The 21,338-nt window shown below is 44.0% G+C and overlaps 1 protein-coding gene and 1 long non-coding RNA gene across 2 annotated transcripts in view; one reads left to right on the top strand and one right to left on the bottom strand.

The window, feature by feature from the left end:
* LOC124182225 overlaps positions 1-21,338 on the bottom strand; it is an 89,927-nt gene that overhangs the window by 18,314 nt on the left and 50,275 nt on the right. The gene's annotated exons all lie outside the window — the stretch shown is intronic.
* The window catches only part of LOC124182223 (ras-related protein Rab-37-like), a 54,844-nt gene continuing 49,005 nt past the window's right edge, over positions 15,500-21,338 (top strand). Inside the window, exons 1-3 of the mRNA XM_046569176.1 lie at positions 15,500-15,966; positions 18,493-18,608; positions 19,351-19,644. Of these exons, the coding sequence (XP_046425132.1) occupies positions 18,546-18,608; positions 19,351-19,644 (357 nt within the window). The 5' untranslated portion in view covers positions 15,500-15,966; positions 18,493-18,545. The remainder of the gene's footprint in view (positions 15,967-18,492; positions 18,609-19,350; positions 19,645-21,338) is intronic.

Raw genomic sequence — 21,338 nt, 5'->3', positions numbered from 1 at the left:
ATTGGGTACAACCTAATTCACTCCGAGTTACTTGGACGAACCTTCTACCTTCGTCGATAGTATAACGGAGAGTAGAGGCAGGGACCACTATCTCCCTGTAAATTAAGATGACGTGTTAGTGTACCAGAGGACCATTTTTCAGGTTTCAAAGCTTTCAGGTTGGATAAAATGAGTCAACTAAATTTTCACTTGACCACGTTTGTAGCAGTTGATCCTTCAATTACGATGCTTTCATCAACGACTCAAGTGTCTACAATTACTCTAAGATATTTTACTACTTCCACTCGGCGTCCTTCAATTTGTCTAATATTGTAAAACAGCCAAGTTCAGACAACGTCCTCAGATGCACAAGCGCCATCGTTATTTTATGCATTTCGGTGGACACTTTTGAGTAAACAACCATATGAGACAGTGGTCGTTACCTCTACCCTCCGTAGTCAGTAGGTACCTACGCAGTTTCAGTAACATTTCAAAATTCGTGGAAAGGAAACGCGCCGATTCCGGACACTCTATTCAAACTCTCCTCACGTAACGATGGAGTCTAACCCACTAATTGCAGTAACGATAATTTACAACAAATCGTCCTAATCTCGCTCTGTCGTCATACCGGTAAACTTTTAATTATAGTCATGACTTCAGGCAAGCGGCTACGACGTCGTTTCTGTAACAACTACCGTCGCACTGTATACCTGCAAGGCATCGGTACAGGTATATCAGATTCTCCCTTTCTTCGCGACACGGTGTTATCGCAGCCGCGAATAGTCTAAGGAGGTCTTAAGGAGTTCTCGAAATAACGTGTCGTGACCTCGATGCGGTCGCTCGGCTCGACGTGGCCTGGTCTGGCTTGGCTCGCGGCCCGTTTTCCTCCGTCTTTGAACTTAATACTCACAAAAGCTCCAGGCACCTGTGTGCACGGTTCCGCCGCCTTTGCACTCTGGCACTTGGTGTAATTTTCCTCGAAGACATTTTCGCGGTAGAGATGGTTATCGTCCATGTTCATCAACCGGCTACGGCAGGCGTAACGATACAACGCTGTATCGATTTCAATGATGACTGCGCGAGCCATTTCAACTATCAATTTAACTTATCGACGACAACGACGTGCAGACATTTTTAAATTAATGAAGTATTACACTCCGTTTGTTATTCAAATATTACCAGTCGATCGAAGCTTGTTACTTCATCCGATTCTGATAGTTGAACCATCCAAAATTAAACCAGACTTGCTTTTTATTTCTGGCTTTCAAAATAACGGAGACACATAGTGACCTTTGCCATTCACCGATAAAACCCGTCGAGTAATGCATGATCATTAGACGAGACAGTGTCGATTCGATTCGGCCAGATGCCAGGAAATCGATACTGGTAAACCGAGTTCCAAGTCTTGTCGAAATTCGCGGTACAGCCATTGTAACACTTTGATGGTTATCGGGTAGCTCGATTCGCTGAAGTCGCGTGCCTTTCGCCAATAATTCCGAGGATAACCGGCACAAAGGAAAGCAACCAACACGGGGTGTAACGATTGACGAAAAGTCAGAGAGACGTTAAAGCCTCGCGACAGCAGGTACGGTTTATACCACCATATTGTTTCCCGACAGTACGCAATGAGTTGTTGTGGCCCTCGGTGACCCTGGCGATCCCCCTCACCCCACGGCATTAGCGCCAGCGGTATGACTTTAATGAATCCAGTTAGTCCAGGGCGCGTACGTTCCCTCGGGAATGGTACCTACAACCCGCTTCGACCGGTCGGTCCCCGATGCTGATGCCTCTCTCTCGTCGTGGGGAGGCGTCGTGCGATCTCTATCGGCGGGATGCAGTCCCCTTTCTCACCCTCACGGTCCTCCAACGCTATCCTCTCATCTTCTCTACATCGTCCGTTCGATGGGCCGATTAAATGCCTCCGCGGACGCTCGATGTGCTCTCCGGTGCAGTAGCTTCTTCTGCATACTGAACTTGGATTTATACATCTTCGCGATCGGGTGACTCTCCCGCCGCATGCACCTCGAAACGACAACGACGACGACGACGTTCCAACTTCGAAGAACTCATTCTCAACTTATCGTGTGTATTCTTCCATCCAAATGAGATCGACGATGCAGTGAATTCGATGCGACCGAGAGCATTCATCTCGTTCCTCGGTTTATCATTATTTTAGTTTATTTTTACCCCCTTGCTGAGTATCGCTTCAATCATCTCTGTACTGGTCTTTCTTTTAATATGCTATATCTACCACGATCTTCTACCTTTACGGAAAATCGATATGTCAAGTTGAACTGCGTCTGTCACTGACTCAGGTAATCATCACGTAGCTTTGAAGATTTCGCAGACTTTCGCGAAATCCCTGATCTTCGAAATCAGTACAACCGTTCATCCATCATCGCTAGATCGTAAATCTACGAAATTCACCGCCATCCCACTTTGATCGTTATAGGAACTAGGGACAAGCCTACCGATGCAGTTTCGACCGTCACGTATATGCGTACTCCACGCAATGAGAACAGACCGACGACATCTTCCTCATCCTCTTTCCTCGGGACTCGCAAGAAGCAGCGGTGAAACCGCCTAAATCGACGTCCCTCTCTTTGTCCTTGTCCTCGCCGATGGTCCCTTCACTCCTCCTCCTGGCCGCCGCTTCTCACTCTTTCTCTCTTTCTCTCTCGCTCTTTTTCCGGCCGCTTTCTGGTGGACCGTGATACGAACAGGAGTTTGGGATTCACGCCGGCGCTGCGGCGCTAATTGCTGCAGTCTTTACACAAGGTATATTAACGCTACAACACGTATAGAGCCATAGTAGATAGTTGCCCAGGATCGCCCTATACGCATCACCTCTTCTCGAGCATCAAAAATCACTACACGTGAAGAGAACTAGCCGGCGGGCGGGGTGGCCGCAGGATGGACAGGATACCCGGGGAACGAGAAGGAAACGCAAGAGAGGCGACGACAGGAAACTTTTATTGGTAGTGGGACTCGACTAGCAACTGGTCAAAACTGACTGGCCGGCACGTTCTACAAATAACAGAGAGAGAGAGAGAGACGCGGTACGACATTGACAAGGAAAAGCTGACTGACTGGTACTGATGAATTGATCCGGGATCGTTGAAACATATGAATATCAATTATCGATCTAACTAAACATCGTTTATTTGTTCAAATACATTGTAATCCGATAACATCGAAATAAATTTTTATTCTTCAGAATTTATGACCAAATCAAATATCATCTGAGTAAACGCAAGACTTTTTTATTAACTGATTTAGATAACGAAGGATCCTGATCAATGCAGCGATTTCACTAACTCTTTGTACGTGGATTTTCTGTGCCGTACTTTGAAAACTCTCTACACGTGTTAAAAACTACGTTCAACTTCTTGGATTCAACTGCGACCTGACAGAAGCTTGAGGGTGTAAAGGCGTGTAGGTCGAAATCCTTCTAGGTCAATAAAAAATATACATCCTTAAGCGTCTAATTGTAAGTGAGTATAGGAACGGGGCTTGTAATTCAGAGCGACATAATCCGGCTGACGTAAAATGAGTTTTAATCCATACATGGTACCCAGTAAAAATTCCGTAAGAAATTCAAGGACGTTTAAAGGACTTTTCCAGGTAATTTTCAGGTCATTCAGGAACATTAAGAATAGAATATTTTCAGAACACAAGAAAAATTCGAGGATAGTTTCGAGGACGTTTGAAGGACGAGCAGTATTCAAGGACATTTACAAAACCATTCGACACCATGAGTCTGTAACGTTGTTGTATATCGAGTTAAGAGGCACGCTGTATAATTATAATTTATTCTAAATTGCCGCCGCAAGGTGTAAAATCGTGCGACGTTTAATTTGCCGAGAGGGCAAACGACGTCGGCGTCCCCTCTGACGAATGAATACCCACCTACCTACCTACCATCTGACTCTTTTGGACGTGACAAGCGAATCGGGGCGAAGGGGTGATCACGGTACGAGCCATGAGGGTAGCTCTCCTCACCATCGAGCACATATCGCGTTCCCCAACCCCCAAAGCGCGTTTTGTCACCAGGCATCTGATGTTGTTTTTTCTTTTCTCTCTCTCTCCTTTATTTTCCTCGCTGTTGTCATGCCAAGGGTGAACAGCTCTGGACCCCTCTCCCGTCTCGGTACCGGCGCTAACGCTTAATTCGGAAGTAAAATATCCCGCTTATCGACTGCGGACGCAACGGGATGCGCCCGAGTGGCGCCGGCGCTTATGCACCCTACACCCCTGCACCCTGCATTGCCTTCCCACCCTGGCTTCGCTCTCATCTTCCCTCTCAGTCACCCTCACCCCGTACAAACGCCTCGCTTCATCCTTGTCCCTCGAAAATGCAGCATGTGATCGTCGTTCTGCAGCACTGAAGGATAAACACGATCGGGGGTTTAACCCGTGATCATGCGGATGTTTAGGATTCGCACGAATAGTGGTAAAAAAATTAGAAATTTCGGTGAACGGATGGACCAGAATACCGAATTTTCATAGATTCGAAAATCTGAATCGTAAAATTTTTAAGTGTAGAAAGTCCAAGTGTAGAAAATTTTAAATACAGAAAATCGAAATACAGAATGACAAAATATAGAATGGCAAAATCGAGAATCTATATACGATTTTATATTATCGAGAGGAAATCTGACGATTCTACACTTCATCATTCTGTCTTCCAACCTTTCTATCCTTTTGCTTCTCCATACCATATACTTTCAACATTTTTAAATTCTACAAATGAACTTTTCGCTTCTTCGAAAATTCGATGTTGTGACTCTGCAATTTTTTGATCTTTCTCTACTTTTATCCCCACCCATTCGCACCGTGTTTCAATAGTATGAGGACAATTCAAGCTGTTGGAGCTGGAATCGCTGATTTTTTTAAACCGTTAAGCCTATCATTCGTTTTGGAATATACAAAACAGCACGTCGTGTCCGAGAGTGGAAAAAAATTTTACCGGGTATGCGAGCGCGTATGAAAAAAGCGGAACAACGTCCTCGCACTTTTACTCAATCGTGGGGTCCGCGATGCTTCGACTTTTCAAGATGTTCCTCTGGAATCTGAGGTAAAAGTACGGGATGCACAGTTCTCTGCTGTACAATAGTTGCTCGAACACACAAATTGAAAAAGTTAGGCAACGCGTGGGAACGCTGCCGGGAGTAAAAACAAACTCTGAAAACTTTAGAGCACGGTATGAAACGTCTTTCTCGCAAGTTATAGAAGCTTATATCGGTCTGTACTAGGACAATTGGGTATTTCAACAAGAAGTCTGTTATAAGTTATATTAAATCGAGTGTTCGTTAGAGGTGTATACATACATACATCTATACATATGTACACTTGTACTCCGCGTAATTTTTTATACTCGCAGTGCTGCAGGGGTGTCTTTGTCAAAAGCGTTGCGGATGCAAAAACCGTGTAGGCTCCAAAGAACCAGCGACAAAAAAAAAAAGATGAAACATAATCCATGGTCTGGCAGAGTTAACTACTGGTATAACATACCGAAGTGTTAAGCAAGAAGTCTCATTAAAACCGCGTATTTTCACTGTGTGAAACAGTCTCAATCTCTCTCTCTCTCTTTCTCGCACTCACCTCTCCCTAAAACGCGACGTTTTTTTTTCCCCGCTTCGCTTTTTTGCTGCAAAAAAAAAAATATATATAACGAAGAAAAAGTGAGGGAAAGGAGAAGCGTGAAGTGTAGGGAAAAAAGAATCTCTCCCATCATGAATAAACCTGCAACTAATGCGACCCCTATCGTCGGCACCCCTGAGCCGCAGATTCGTTCGAGAACCGCGACCCTTCTGCTCGGACTATCCATTTATAAATTGAGAAGATCCTGCACCCCTCAACCTGCAACTAACCACGTTCATATTTTATAACGATAAACCTTTATCCATCATCGGTGAGTGGTGTGATGATAAAAATAATTGTACGTGCATGGATAATTGGTAATATCGTTGAATTACTTGTACACTTGTGGTGCGATTCGATCGATCATAATCATCTTTCCTCTTACTGTACATGTATGCAAAGAACATGACCTGGGACGAGTATTTTATCGCACAACTTTTCTCAAGAGCACCTGAGGTGAGGGAAAGCTTTTTAAACACTGCAATTATGGTTGTTCGTTCGTCTTTTGCCATTATTCTGCTGCGTCGACGGTGTAATTGAATGTCGTAAAATTTTTTCCGCACCCCGGATCCATTACAATAGCTTGAATAGAACGCATCCCCTTCTCGTGGATATTATACATGAGCGCATAAATGAAGGAATAAGGAAGCGCGGAAAGCGTAGTGTAATATTCTCGTTAACTTCTTCTTCTTCTTCTTCGAGTAAATATAGTACAGAGGGCATCTCAATAAGCGCGGGGTCGTCATCGTTTGCTGTTACCGCTGCTGCTGCATATCGCTTTATTGCTGAATTTATGCTGTCGAGATTTTCGATTCGCAAATGGCGAACGGCACGCGGTGAGCAGAAGCGGAAATATACCGAGAAGAATAATGGGTCCGGGGTAAGGGAGGGAAATCCGAGCGTTAATTTTAAACTGCAAAAGGCCGCTGCTAGCAGATTTGCATCTTCTTTCTACGAAAACACGCGAGCCGAATAATCGCTATCCTCGGCTTGTCGGTGAGGCATAAATTTCACGTAGCTAAGCCAGCTACACTCACGCACCGAAAATTCGAGATGAGCCGCGTAATCAGTTCTGTAAAAAGTTTTTCTTGCATACTTGCGTATATTTCTAGTCTGCTTTTGCAATTTACCATTGTTGCGGATTGTATAGGTGTACAATGTGCCAGCCTGCCACGTCTCGGTTAACGCACAACAGCGATTCCCGCAACAAGTGGAAACGCGAGAGAGGAAATAATTAGAATGATTCAGCCCCGGCGATAGCTGAGAGTTTACGTCCTTGTTTTTCGCCGGAAGTTTTCCAAGACACTGCAGATTAATTACGGACCGAATTGTGCCGAGGAATTCACCCATTTGCGATAATTACGGTCGAACCAATTAAGTATGCAAAATATATATATCTCTATTGGGGTGGTTACTTTTTTACGTACCCTGCGAAATGTTAGATTTTAACCTGAAACGAAACCTCGTGAAACCCGAACTCGGTAGCAAATTTCTGAAAAGTGCTTCATCCGGTTTGAATTTTTCAAACAGTCTAACCGAAATATTTCGAAAATTCTTCAAGTTGGGATGCTGTTTTTGGTTTCATTTTGTAAACAGTCAAATGTTCTTTAGAAAATGTCGTGACTACTGCGTGGCATTATTTGTATCAGCTTAGAAGACGGGCGAGATAAAAATTTGCAAAGTAACTTAGCATCTTGCTTCATTTCTTCAATGCACTCAACTCTAAACGTTCGTATCGAATACACGACGAACATTTAGGTGTATACTAGTCTTAAACTTTTTTATAGAACATTTCATTATCTACAAAATGAAACCAAAAACAGCTTCCCAACTTTTGTAGTTTTCGCGATACTTCGGTTACAGTGTTTGAAAAATTGAAACCGATTGAGGCACCTTTCAGATATTTGCCACCGAGTTCCGGTTCCACGAGACTTCGTTTCGGGCTAAAACCTAACTTTTCGAACGGTACGTAAGAAGATGAAGAATTTTTTGTTCTTTAAATATAACCACTCTAATCTATATACTTGGGAACTAAAAATGTTCAAACTAAGGAATCCAAAGTTAACTTTCCTGTAGATATTGAAAACTCGTTATTGGAAAATTTGCCAACAGATCTCGTTCTTTTCAAGTAGGTATAATACGGTGAAAGCCCAGAAGTATACTGAATTTTGCTCTCAACGAGTAATTTTTCATTTCAACAAATGATCTACGTTTCATGCTTTTGCTTCTTCGAGTCTCGTCGCCTACTCCGCGGCTCTCACGGTATGGAGAACCTGCCCGTCGATTGAGATTTCGGGAGCAGGTGGTCCGCGGTAATAAATTGCATTGTAAGCGATCGGTTCGTCCCTCCGCCCTCCGCCCTGCAGCACTCGCCTTTCCGCCTTTCCGCCTCCTCCCTCCCCGCCCCTCACCTCGCCGTCGTCCCACCCCCGCTTCGAATCCACCTGCAAATCGATACCGCGTCACTGCGACTGGTTTTCGTGCCGAGTGTAATTCGTTTGTTAAATAATATTTTACCACTGGCGCGAATTTGTAGAATAATGAAAAATAACCACACACACACACACACACGTACACACACGTTGTACGACGTAGATCATCGTTATCTGCAAACGATCGATGATGCCCGGCGAAATAAGATAATTTGACTTTATTTGAAGCTAATTGTATGAGAAAAAAAAAAATTTGCTTTAGGATCATAACGCTGCCGTGAACAGCGATAAATAGAGAATATCGTCTACAGGAAGAATTATCCTGGTTGAGAAATCTTTATAGGTAGGTATACACGCTGCGTATAATACCTCGAGAAAGCATGATTGATAGACTCTATCCTGACACATGTAATTGCTCTTCGGTAAAATAAATTTAACCTACGTCTTGACGCGGTCTGTATAACTATTGTACATATATACAGATATACATATAGACGTGTGTATTGTAACCTGTTGCGTCGTCGGAAAGCCGTCAGTCGAGCTTCAACGCTGTGTAGGTTTGTACGTCCGTTTCGTACGTATTTATACACGTGTACCGACACCTGTATCTATCAATATAAAATTGCGAGCACAAATAAAATGCTTTTAAATGCTTGCACAATCTAGTCGAGTAATACTTTTTCACGGTTTCCATGGCACGGTCCACGTATTACATTATACCGGTAGACGAATGTTCAAGTAATTGATTCAGTAATCTGGAATCTTGAAGATATAAATACATCGTGTGCTTGGAATACGACTGAACGGAAAAGGAGTTAATTACATTGAAGACCAAAATTGGGTAGAAATCGAAAAAATGGGGGACTGCGGAAAGTGTAGGATATAAGATCCGATGTATGGAGAAGATAACGAAGCAGAATAATATTAATAACAATGCATGAATAAGAACAGGGATAAATAGTGCCTTATAAATACATAAAAACAAAAAAAAAAATAATAAATACATAAAATAACAGCGTCAGCATTATATAAGAAGCCGAGGAACAGTATCTTTTTACCATCTTATTCTTTCTTCCTCTTCTTTTTCTTCTTCTTCTTCTTCTTCTCCCCCTTTGTATCCCCGCTTTTTTCACCCCTCGATTTGTAAGAAAACATAAAGGAAGAAAAAAAAAAACCACAAAGAATCAAAAAGAATAAGAAAAGTAATGGTCGAGGCAAATAGAAAGAAAAGGTAAGCGGCGCGGCAACCGGTCAGGTGAGTTTTTGACCGTCTGCCGCTGGAGTAGCAAGCGAGACACGAAGCTGGCAGACCTCCCATTCCCCCATCTCTCTGTTCCTCTCTCGCTGCCCTTCGGCGTCCTCACCCCACCCACGGCGTACTCGCGTTCGGCAAAAGGGTCCAACATAGGCTGATCGCGGTTCACCTCTGGCCCTTCAACCCTCCACGTCCCGCCCCCGAAACCAAGAAGAGGAACGAGATGGAATGGGAGGAGGAGGAGGAGGAAGAGGTGGAAAAAACCCGAGTATTCTACGCCTGTAGGTGTATATGTATAACTGCCAAAATATCGACCGCCGTCATGCATGCCACTGTCATATTTTTCGTTTCCCTTCATCCATCACCAATTGGAGTGTGATTTGACCTGAAGTATGGAGCTTCCAATGCGCATACGCTTTGGTTGAACCAAACAGAAAACATATCCAAGGTGACGTCACATATTTTGTCCTTTGGTGTTAATATTATTATTTTTGGAACTTTTGACTGCAGACATAAGCATTTTTAGGAAAAAGAATGTACGGAAACAAATAAGTAACGTCAAGTAACCTATATTTACGTGATTTCTGTGACGTTATATTGGATATCCGGAGACTGAGCGAAAATCGATCTTCAGTACTGACACACCTTATTTCCTTACATCATGGTACAGAAGCGAGTACATCTTCTCGCGACTCAAGTCTAGTTTGGAATTCCGTTGGAAAGAAAGTACAGAAACGACTAACCGACACTGCTGCAGGTAAGTAAAGAACGCATTCACTCGGTCTTGGTTTAACCGATGCAACCGGATATTCCGCACTGCGGTAAACTCCGTCCGCCTAATTGGGTGCACAGGTTGTTTGTTTACCCTGTTTTTTCAAAGCCTGGCCTGCTTCTCGACGGTCACGAATTGCATTGAAGGTATGCGTATAATACTAGTGAAGCAACGAATGTAAATTTTCAAATATTCGCGTATACGAATGCGGATGCACATTTTTGAATCTGGCGCCATTTCTCCATGGCTAAAAATCGACAGTTGATTGACCGACGGTACACCATGCAAGTCGCACGCGCAAATTAGCGCCGTTTGCATCTTATCATGGAAATTGCCAAGCTGTTACGAACTAAGCCGATTGTTTGTTTCATTATTTAACGACAAATTGATCAGAGACTCAAATTAATTTTGCGATTAGAGCGTGATTCAAACGTGAAGACAAACTTTTGTAATACAAGTCCATCAAAACAATGTTTCTTGTCTTATTTAATATTATTTTGACAACTTTTACAAGCAAAATATGAAGTACTTGTGACAGTCATATTCGAAAAATATTCGCACGATATTTGCGAATGCGAATATTCGTTACATCACTAGCGTTATACTGGCTTACGCGAAATTGGTGATAGTCTCTCGTCGTCGATTTATCGTTACAGGTATATGATTTCCGCTTTTTACTCATCCGAAAGCGGTTGCAGTAGATCCTGTTTGACAAGCGCGGCAAGTGTATCGGTTACATTGGGCCTGGTTGGAGCTTCGCGTGCGGTTTCAAGATTTTCACTACATGAAGTTTCTAGAAAAACTGACTCACAATCAGTCCGTGCATATCGCACAAGCTTTTGAAACCGTGCGAATGAATTCGTCCGTTAAGAGCCGGGGAACAATCGGTTTCAGCGTACATTTCGCATCTTCGGAGAGTTCTTACGAGTGTTTTTTCACTTCCGAACACTCGAAGAAGTGCAGGATCGTAAACACGAATGGTACTATAGGTACCTACTTTTATCGCGAAACGGGCGTCTATAAGCGTCTGCATGAAGTACGGATATAAAAAGCTGTTTCGCTATAATTGAGCGAAACCACGTGGCAACCCCCTCGATTGTATTAAGATGGAAGAGCGCAAGGACGAGTTGTTACACTGACCTCGGAATCACAGATGTTCCGTTACGCACAGATCGTGGGAACGGAATTTTTCCTGTAAACACGCGATATAAATCTGCAATGAAAAGAATTCGCGCAAGCAAATATTTCACCACTTTCACGACGGTGATGCAGTAATTGCACTGCTACTTCCTGCCTTACTATCATGGTGTCGAGTAAGAAAAACCAAACAAATTCAAGGACATTTTTAGATTATTCAAGGACATTCAAGAAACATAAAAGTACACGAATGCAGAGAACAGAGGGTACTGTACGTGATCGGCGCGACGTACGAGGTATAGGTTGGTTATACTACAATCTGTTGGTAGGGAAAAACGAAAGCGCGGTTTGAGAAGGGACTCGACTTTTTAGGAACGAGAAAAATTCAAGAACATTTCTAGGACCTCGAGTAATTCTGGGACCATGACTATGAAAACATATTATGAAATAATTCTTACAAGAGCTACCCGTCCTTGGAATTCGCCCAGAAGCGTCATCGTTTCGCAAATTATAAAACCCAGTTAAGATCATTCGATCAACGGTTATACAATCTACACCAATTTCTTCAACCTCTTCAACCTCGAGTTTATTATAATTGTCTTCGTTAAAACGGTTGAACGATTGGTCAGACAACACTCTCTGCGTTTTAGCGCGATTCGACGGCGCAACTGAAAGATTGTTAACATCGCCAAGTTATCAAACCATTTCTGGTATTGAGGTTCTTAAATAATTCTCTCATGAAACGTTCCTTAGCTTCAGATTATTATCGAATTCCTGTACCTATGCAATTGATTATCTAACCACCGCATTTAGCTGACTGGGTGCTAGAAAATTCTCTCTCAATTTTACCCACGCCTTTGCAAAGTATAATAAATGAACGATTTGTGGTCATCTTTATAAAATTCAATGTTTTCAAACACGACTTGTAAACGAAAAATGAAATAATTCGATTTGCATGACTAAAAACCAACTTTGAGTAAATTTTAAAGAAAAGATAGCTACTGCTTAACGCACTACATTCTTTGAAACCACGGTGTTAAAGATAGTAGATAGAAACCGAACACCTTTCTACCATTTCCAGCCATAACCTTCGATAACGGATACTTCGATGACCAAACTAATCTTTACCTACGACCACCCCCGTCATGGTAAGAGAAAATCGAGGACAGATAAGGCTGTGGAAAAGACGATATGCGCAAAGGTGGAAGAGCTGTTGAAGAGAACGAGATGGACGAGCTGCATCGACGTCGAAGTCCCGAGGAACGAACGGAGCTCGACTCCTGATATAAGGGCTCCTGGTCGTCGAGACAGGAACGAACTCCGAGGTTTCATCTTCTCCTGGTATCGTTCGGGCCTGAGCTCGGTTTCTTCCATACAAGGCAGGGGGTGGACACCAGGGTGTGAAACGGCAGCACCAGTTTGGTCATAATTCCTGTTTAGCCGGTGCAGGTTATGGGCGGTGCCCCGGGCCACCTGCCCGGCGTTATGATCGCCTGGGTCCCGAGGCGAAGGACGTGGACGTGCAAGATGGCGACCCGACGCCAGCGTCGTCACGCCCGCGCCGCGTAGCAAACAGGGACGCATGTGTCACCCGCTAGGCGGAGGTGATTCCGTTTCATCTCCTTCTCTCCATCGACGATCGCGAACCGCACAGTAGCTGCAAATCCGAACGACGAATGCAACGTTTCGCATGGATTCGCAACCTCCTCTCATCGCTCGAGGTCTTCCACAGGCCTTTGTTCTCCGTCGCGTTTCATAATCTGGCGGCGAGGGGGGGGGTGGTTAAAATTACGCGGCTCTCCGACAGCTTCGTCATCGATTCGAAATTCATTGAAATGCAAAAATCAGCGAAATGAAAACGCGCCGCCCCGTTAAGAGGGGTAACATCGCTCGTGCTTCTTCCCGTGCTAATTGGAAAGTCTCTTCAGCCGCACGTGTTTGTTTCCCCGATATTTATTTTTTTATTTCGTTTCTTTTCTTCGTCTCGCTCTGCCAAGTGGAGACCCGGTTTCTTGTCCTCCGTCCATTCGTTCTCCCTCATTTTCTCGGCGCCTGTCATTCTCCGAGGGTCGTTCTTAGCCGTTTCTTTTCAAGTGCTGCTCTCGGAATTTGGAGCGTGCTCATACAAGGTACCCTGGGGGGATGGGGGTGAATGTTCTCGCTGTTGAAGCACCGTGTCGTCATCTGGTGTCAGTTTCCGGAAGATTTTTCGCACCCGGCGCAAACGTGACCCAAACAACTTGCGCGACTTGAATCGTTAAGCAGTCGACCCTCCTCCACGTGTCCGCTCTCCCTTGCCTGATGTTTCGGAGACTGGCGGCAACGTTCTACGTTATCGGCCGAGATCGTTCTAGCCCCGGTAGCTAAGGGTTGATCAGAATAGCACCGAAGCCGGCGATGGCACCAGCTGGTGTTTTTCAAAATCCGCGATCACAGGTCTGCCAAAATCCCGGGTCCTTCGATCATTGAAGCATCATTCAGTCTACCGATCGATCGGTCGAAAACGTTTCTCAACTTGAAGAAGTCAAGTCGTATGATTTAATCTGCAGGTTCTTACTCAAATTTCAACAATGCAGATCTTACAGCGTGATTATTAAACATATTATGATCCTCTTACGAGCAAACAATTCATCTATAACGAACACTGATATTTCCAGGAGAAAACACACAGTAGTATGATTCCAATATCAACGACATTTCGCAGATATTTGCATTGGGATTTTTACTACATTGGAAAGGCTTTCTATGAAATCAACATTCAAAGGCGATAATTAAAATACTTGATCAACCTAAAACAAACTCACTCAAACCGCCACTGACCCGTATATACTCGGAAATAGAGACTGACTTTGTACTGCATGAGATGTCCGTTCGTTTTTACAACGAATAAACGACCTCGTTATAATATACGAATTATAACTTCGTTCCTCAGAGTCCCTGAAACACTGTCTCATCGCGTATTCACAAATTGCCTTAGTTATTATACGATTCACCGTGAGTTCTGCAATGCGGACGGGTTACTACTTCAACTAACGACCTCCAGAGACATAAAATATACCTACACCAACTACAAATGTATACCTATGTATAATATAATTATTCAACACTTCGGTACAACATACATATACTGCAGAAAACAATCAAACTGCGATGATTTTTGTACTGGATTTGATCAAGTTTCACATCTACTGCATGAGAATAAAATTCCGTCAAAAGTATCCCACAGAATCCTTATAGAAATTGGCTCCCAGTTGAATTGACTGGATTTTCAGTATGTTATAGTACATGTCCTCTACTAGTCCCAAAAATCAGTAGTTTCCGAGATACAGGTTTCGGAAGAAAGGTGTCCAGATTTTTTGATATCTATGGACTTCGTCATTTTCATGAATTATAAAGCTTCAAGGGTACTCGAAATCAAACGAATCAACCAAAATTTGCACGGTTGATTCTCAAAAATGGGCAGAAAGCTGTAATTGATTCCATCGATGCATCGATTCCATCCACGAACTTGCTGGTTTACTGGAAGGAGGTGCAACATCAAATTTCGCTTGAAGAACGAGATCCTCCAAACCTTGCAAGAATCGACTTGTCCTGTTTTTCACACCTGCGCAAAGTCTCTGCGAATCGGCCGTACAGTTTTTGAATGATACATTTGATTTCAAGCCCCCCTTGAAGCTTTGTAATTCGTAAGAATCGCGTAATCCATAGATATAAAAAAATTCATTCACCCCCCTTCTGAAGTCTGTATATCAGAAGCTACTGATTTTTGAAACTTGTGTCCATGAGAACTTTTGATATAACATACTGAAAATCCCGTCAATTCGACCGAGAGCCAATTTCCATAAGAATTCTGCGGGGTTCTTTCGTGAAAATTGAATTTCACAGGTTTATAGAACTGATAGAATTTTGTAAAAATGGCCAAGTCTTGATCGTATATCGACGTATTATTCGATGGAATGAGAAATTTGGAACTTTTTGATACAGACGCGTAATATCTGTCCGCTGCCCTATCATTAAGTCCAAGGAACTCCTGCTGCACCCTTAACCAACGTAGGTCAGGGTTGTTCACGAGCGGAGATAGCTGGATCAGCGGTGGTCTATAGGTGAGGGAATTTTTAAGAGGAAGAACGATGCGAGGGTGCGCTCGTCCATTGATCTCGGTGTATAAAGCGTGCGTCGCGGAGTCGGGCAAGGGTGCCGTAGTGACGTCACATCTGGCGTCGGAATCGATCCGTCGAAGCGACGGCCGCGGGTATTAGGTTGGGCTGCACGTTACGCGAGAACAGGCGAGCCTCGAAACCGTCGCGTGAGTTCTTCTCTCTACGTGAACAGCGATTTTTGGTCCCCCGGTTGGTTGCATAAAATTCAGTCCCGCTCGAATCGCCCGGCGATTCCTCCTGGATACCCTAGACGAGGATCCTGACGTTAAAGGACACGCGAGTTACTCGTGAACCACGTGTATCTCGTGTTATAAACGTGCACTACAGCCAACCAGTGACGCAACACGTTACAGTGACGTAGGTATAAACGAAAAGCGGCGATAAGTGGCACGATGGCGTAACGCGCCTGCGTCGGATCGACGTATCTTGGGGTGTTCTTCGACAAGCGTATAATACCCTCAACTGCGATTCTAGCCTATCTCTTTCCTTCTTTGATTAGTGTTACAACGCATAAGAGTGTCGTTTTGGATTATAAATAACATCCTCAGCCAGCCACCCGTAAACGTCGTTTGAAACATCCGTTTGTCGGTGAGTTAGACGGTCATACTATACAAGTACCTGTACATATTTGCACCGTGATCTAATCATGTTGGTCCTAGGTTTATTGTCCAACTTTCTTACAATCCAGAGGAATGCTTATTCCCCAACTTTTTTTTTTACAATAAATCCCGTACTTTCCGGCGGTACGAAATCCAAAGGTACAAATTATCGGCATGTGGATTTGAAATTTTCTAACCTCGCTGCGCATGAATTCTTCTCGTTTATGTTCTCAAAGCTTTTGTACCAATCTTAAAGCCTCTCAACTCGACAACCGACAAGGTGAATTCGTATTGAATATAGATCTGCGAATACGCATGAGTAAACGCGTATTATCATTCGCTGTCAAGTGACCAGGTGATAGCGCTTAATTCCGAACATCAACGTGGCCGGGGGGATAGCAAAGTTTTAATTAAATTTCGAAAAGCTTTTAACACCGGCCATGATTCAATTTCGCTGACTTTGTAAAGTTGCGGATGTGACACGATTATACCGTCTTAACAAATTGACTTGAATTTTATACCAAACAAGATTTATTTATAAATGTATATATGTGTTACGTACAATTGTAACTCCAAAAAATTTAAATTCTAATTCGGAGAACTCGAAGTATGTACTGGCAAGTTTCGTAATCACGAAAAATTAACCTGTTCAAGCGGGAGTCTCGAAATTAAATCAACTTCTCAGACGCGACGTTTTTGCTCCAATACCCTATTCAACAATCTGCCTTAAATGAAAACTCGATATGAAACTAAGGACCAGGACGAAATTTCAATGTAAAGCTTCATCTAAATAATGTCAAGCTAGACGGTATAGAGCGAAGGTCGATGTAAAGAGCGAGCTTACCGCGCAGGCGGTTCCGTTGGCCTCAATTTCTAACACGGATCGTGTCGATCGATTCCACAAGGTTTGCACAATACTCACGCTGCATACAGAGGTTACTTTTCTCACCAAAACGTCATGCACGACAAGCTTTATTGCCGCGATTCGACGTTCTATCAAAATTTAACCCCGATGATCAAAACTGATTTTCTCAATTTGACAAGACGGCTTGTAAGTAAATTGAAACAGACTCACTCATAATAAAGATAATAATCATGAGTATGCGATTTAAAATTGACTAATTAAGGTGTCAATCAAAATTATCACGCTAACAGAATCGCAACCAATCTTACGACTATGGATAAATTAAACGCACTGGTAACCCTTTACTACCGTCTTTTTTGAACTTTGGGCAATGTTTCTTCGGCGTCTGTTGCGTAACAATGAATGTCATTTAATACATACGTCGAGTAAGAAAGGTATAAACACACCCTGGGCACCGATGCGTGTAATTCAGCTTGAAAGAAGAAAAGAGAAAAAGAAAAACGATGAGACACATACGTAATGCCAGCTCACTAATTGTGTGGCTTGTCTAAATACGACGTTTTCTTTGATCAAAGAGATGATTTTGAGCTTTATTATGACATACCGTTGCCAGGGTATTTCACTGTTTGAACTAAATTAAATCAAGTACAAGATTAATTGGTTCTCATAAAAGCCATTGCAAGATGAAAGTCTGCAGAACTCCGTTTAATTGTACTGTTTGTGATGAAACAAGTTACACGTAATAATTTTACAACTAGTTCAAAAATTTCATCGCCTCAAACAACCTTTTTGCCAATCTTATAACATCAGCATTTACCACAGGGTATTATAAGGTACCTAATAGTGCAGTTACACACGCAGTTTAGATCGCGATAAATTCAACGAAGCTGAATAGCTCAACTTTTAGAGATTCACTCGCCGCCCACCGCTTAACGTGATCATGTAAAAGTCACGGACAAGTGTTAATCTAATCAGGCATGATAACTGGGACTTTAGTCGGACTGTCTATTACACCTTCGTAGATCTGGAAACAGGATCTAGAATTTCAAGTAGGTACAAGATTGCGCCAAAGGCACATCTGTAATTCACACTGTCCATTTCCTTTGTCTATGCGTTTTGCGGTTGGAGCTGCGGTGACTTATAGGAACCAAAATCGCCCAGCGTGGGCGGGAATTATAGGTAGATATTGTGGTGGGTGGATCTCTCGTTCGACAAGGGCGCGAAAGAGAAACAGAGAGTGAGAGAGATAGAGAGAGAGTGTAGAGAGGTTCTCGGTGATTGACGAGTCGAGCGAGAAGGTAAGAGATCCATAAGTTGAATGGTTCGCACTCACACAGACACTCGGTAAGGATCGGGAAAAAGACGCGTGAGTGGGATTCGAGACACGATATATTACAATGATATTCTCGAGAAGTCGCAAAGATCGGTAAAGTCAAGGATCGTTCAACGAATCGCAACTCGTAATTAAAACTATCGAACAAACAGTCCCAGCGCCACTCATCACTAAAACTGATAATATCAAGTCCGCAGGTTACATTCATGAGCTAATTATCACTGCATGGTCTGGTTGAGTTTAAAAATGTTGTACTCCGTTAGATAAATTAGAAATTAATCAAACCGAGATTATTTTAGAGTTATTCTTTTCCACAGAGAACCAATGTGACAATAATTGTACGGGAGATAAGACCAGTCAGGCAAAAACCATGAGGGGTGGAAGCGGCGGCAATCCTGCAATGGTCACCGTGCCGGCGTCAGCCTCGTTGAACGTAAGTCTACGACAAATTTTTCTGACCACAATCAAATAAAACTAACGATATACCGTTAAGGAATCGAGGTCACTGTTATAGAAGTAATTATTTTCATACAGTCATTCACACAGCCAATCCTCTCCACACAACGCATGAAGTAAGACGTAGTTAAATGTTCCAACTTCAAATATCCCCTCGCCAGGGTGCAATGAACCAAAAAATCGTATTCCGATATTGTGAATGTGCAAGGTTAAACTTGAGTCAAAGATCACGTAGAGGTATTAGGTTCAACCGTGGGTCCTTCAAGCTCTCTTCATTTCTGAAGTATGTAGTGTTGAAAGCGGCGGAAGCAGGTTCAGCACTTGGTATAATTTGCATATACGAGCAAGTGGTTAGAGTCAATCCATTAGTCGGTTAGATCCGCCCGCTCGGTGCGTTCGTGCAAACAGGGTTTATGGAGGGGGCCGCCAGTACAGGAGGGGCACCCTTTGTGCCCCGAGGCCAGAAAGCTCCCCTGAGTAAAGTGGAGGGAGTTTGAAACGCGGCGTAGGGCCGCCCTGGGACATTGTCGCCCGGGGTCGTAGGGCGGTCTATCCGATGAAATGAAATGGAGGGTTTGTTCGTCAGGGCTTGGATGGAAGCGTGGCGATGCCCCCGATTTTGCCGGGCTCCCCTTTTCCCCTTAAGCTTGTAATACGTAGGTTACAAAACTCCTGACTTTATTCCAACGCAGCCCAATGCGAGATTTTCAAACCCACAGATCATGACGGGTGACGACAGCATGAGCGACGACGTCTTCGAGCTCGACGACGAGATATCAGAGGCGACACTTGACTATGTGAACAACTCCGGTGGCGGAGGTTTGGCGCCCGGTAACATCGGTGAACAATTACCGGCTACTGCCCCCTCTCCGACTGGCTACAGAGACTACAAGCCACCCATCGAGGTGCTCAACAATTCCTACAGATCCACGTCTCAGGGATCTGAAAACGGCTCTGCGACACGCGGCAGCGTTAAGAAGACCACCATAAAGGATGAAGGCATCGTGCACAAGGTAAGAGGGTGATGACGTTTGCTTGCCAATTCGTACCTACGAACCTAGAGAAATTCCTTGCCACGAAGTCACTGGCTATGGCGGTGAAACCGCATAAACGAATCTCTGGATCAAGATCATCGAGATCACGGATCGTATCCGATGATATCGAATCCTTCGATACCGTTTGATCATAGTTTGCGAAGAGACTCACTGCTGGTATGGTAGGTATTCGATGCTGTTGGAGCACCGAAAAGGTCCCGTAAAAAGCAGCGTTCGCGTGTCGTACGGATGCTTCAAGGTCACCGTCTTTCCTCCATGCGGTGCGATCAGGCTTCGTGGAGGTTCTTAAGCCGCACGGTGCTGAGGCTACAGTACGCGACGTTAGCTGGGTGTCTCACTCGGGTTCCTTCTCTTTTCCAACTTCCATCCTCCTCCCTTTCTCAGCTCTTCATTTTCTTTTTCTCGAGTTCCCCCCGACTCCGAACGCTCCGTCCTCCTCATCCCTTCTCCCTTTCTCTCGCTCTCTTCTCGCGCATAAAACGATAGCTGATCCGAACCTTTCAGCTCTGCTTTCGGGTTTCTTTTCCTGCATGGAGTCTCTCACCTCTGATACGCTGCGCAGATTTACGAAGTCGATCTGATGCAAGCGCCAACGACTCCCCCTTGTTCTTTGATCTCATCTCGTCAAGACAAAAACATTACCCTCTTTATCTCACCGTCTGAAACGACTGTGTGAAATAGTGACACAGATTTTGTGCCACAGTATATTCACCCCGTATAATACCTCGGCTGCAGCTAGTTCTGGTTATGGTTATGCTTTTGCCTTTAGTTCTCGTTATGGTTCCGGTCATGATTTCCTTGCCAGCGTGGTCGCCCGACAGTACGTCAAACTCGACTGCGTCCTCCACGCGTAGGGCAGGAAGCAGCGCGAGTCGAACTGGCATCGCAGACCGGCACAGGCCTTAAGCGGTGACTGGAAACGCGAATTGAGAATATCGGGGTCACACAAGTCGGCCGGGAATTGTATAATAACAGTCGGCTTATCAGACGGCGGCTGATAAAAATAGCCTGTACCTACACCAAGCGCCTTGGAATAATGGCTCCGTAAGCGTATAACCTACTCTGCATCGATTTTTGCACCGCGCGATATACGCGAGTGATAATGTCTCCAGAGCCATCGAGACGGGTAAGAAGTTGGTCTGCCAACGCGAAAGGCAAGGTTGCAGTGGAACTGCGTGCCACCGCGTGGAGCACATCTGGTCGAATCGAGCCTCCGCATACAAATTGAGTTAGAGTCATCATGGTAATAGAAATGGCAGCCGCGGTTGCGAATCAGTCCTTCTTCTCCGACCTTACAAGTCACTACCGACTGTAGTCTCACTTTGGCAAATGAACCTCGGATAGCACATCTTGTAGATTCCTGGGTGCATTAACGAGCTGAACGATAATGAAAAACGCGGTACAGAACTCGGGTTTCCTTGATTGGCAAAACGAAATGAAAGTTTTATACTCGTGTATCCAAGAGCTTTGTAAATCGTGTAGAGTTACCCGGTTGGCAACTGCGCGTTGTAACAATTGGAGAACTTTTGATACTGTTGTATGGGTAAAAAGAAAACAGACGCACACACACAGAGGGAGGCCAGGAATTAGCCAGACCGGGTATGAGCGGAGTTAACTTTTTGCCAACTGAAATGGGATTATCAGGGTTGAGT

This window comes from Neodiprion fabricii, chromosome 5 (genome assembly GCF_021155785.1).
Source record: "Neodiprion fabricii isolate iyNeoFabr1 chromosome 5, iyNeoFabr1.1, whole genome shotgun sequence".
Taxonomy (NCBI): Eukaryota; Metazoa; Arthropoda; class Insecta; order Hymenoptera; family Diprionidae; genus Neodiprion; species Neodiprion fabricii.
This window is presented reverse-complemented; position numbering and strand designations above follow the sequence as displayed.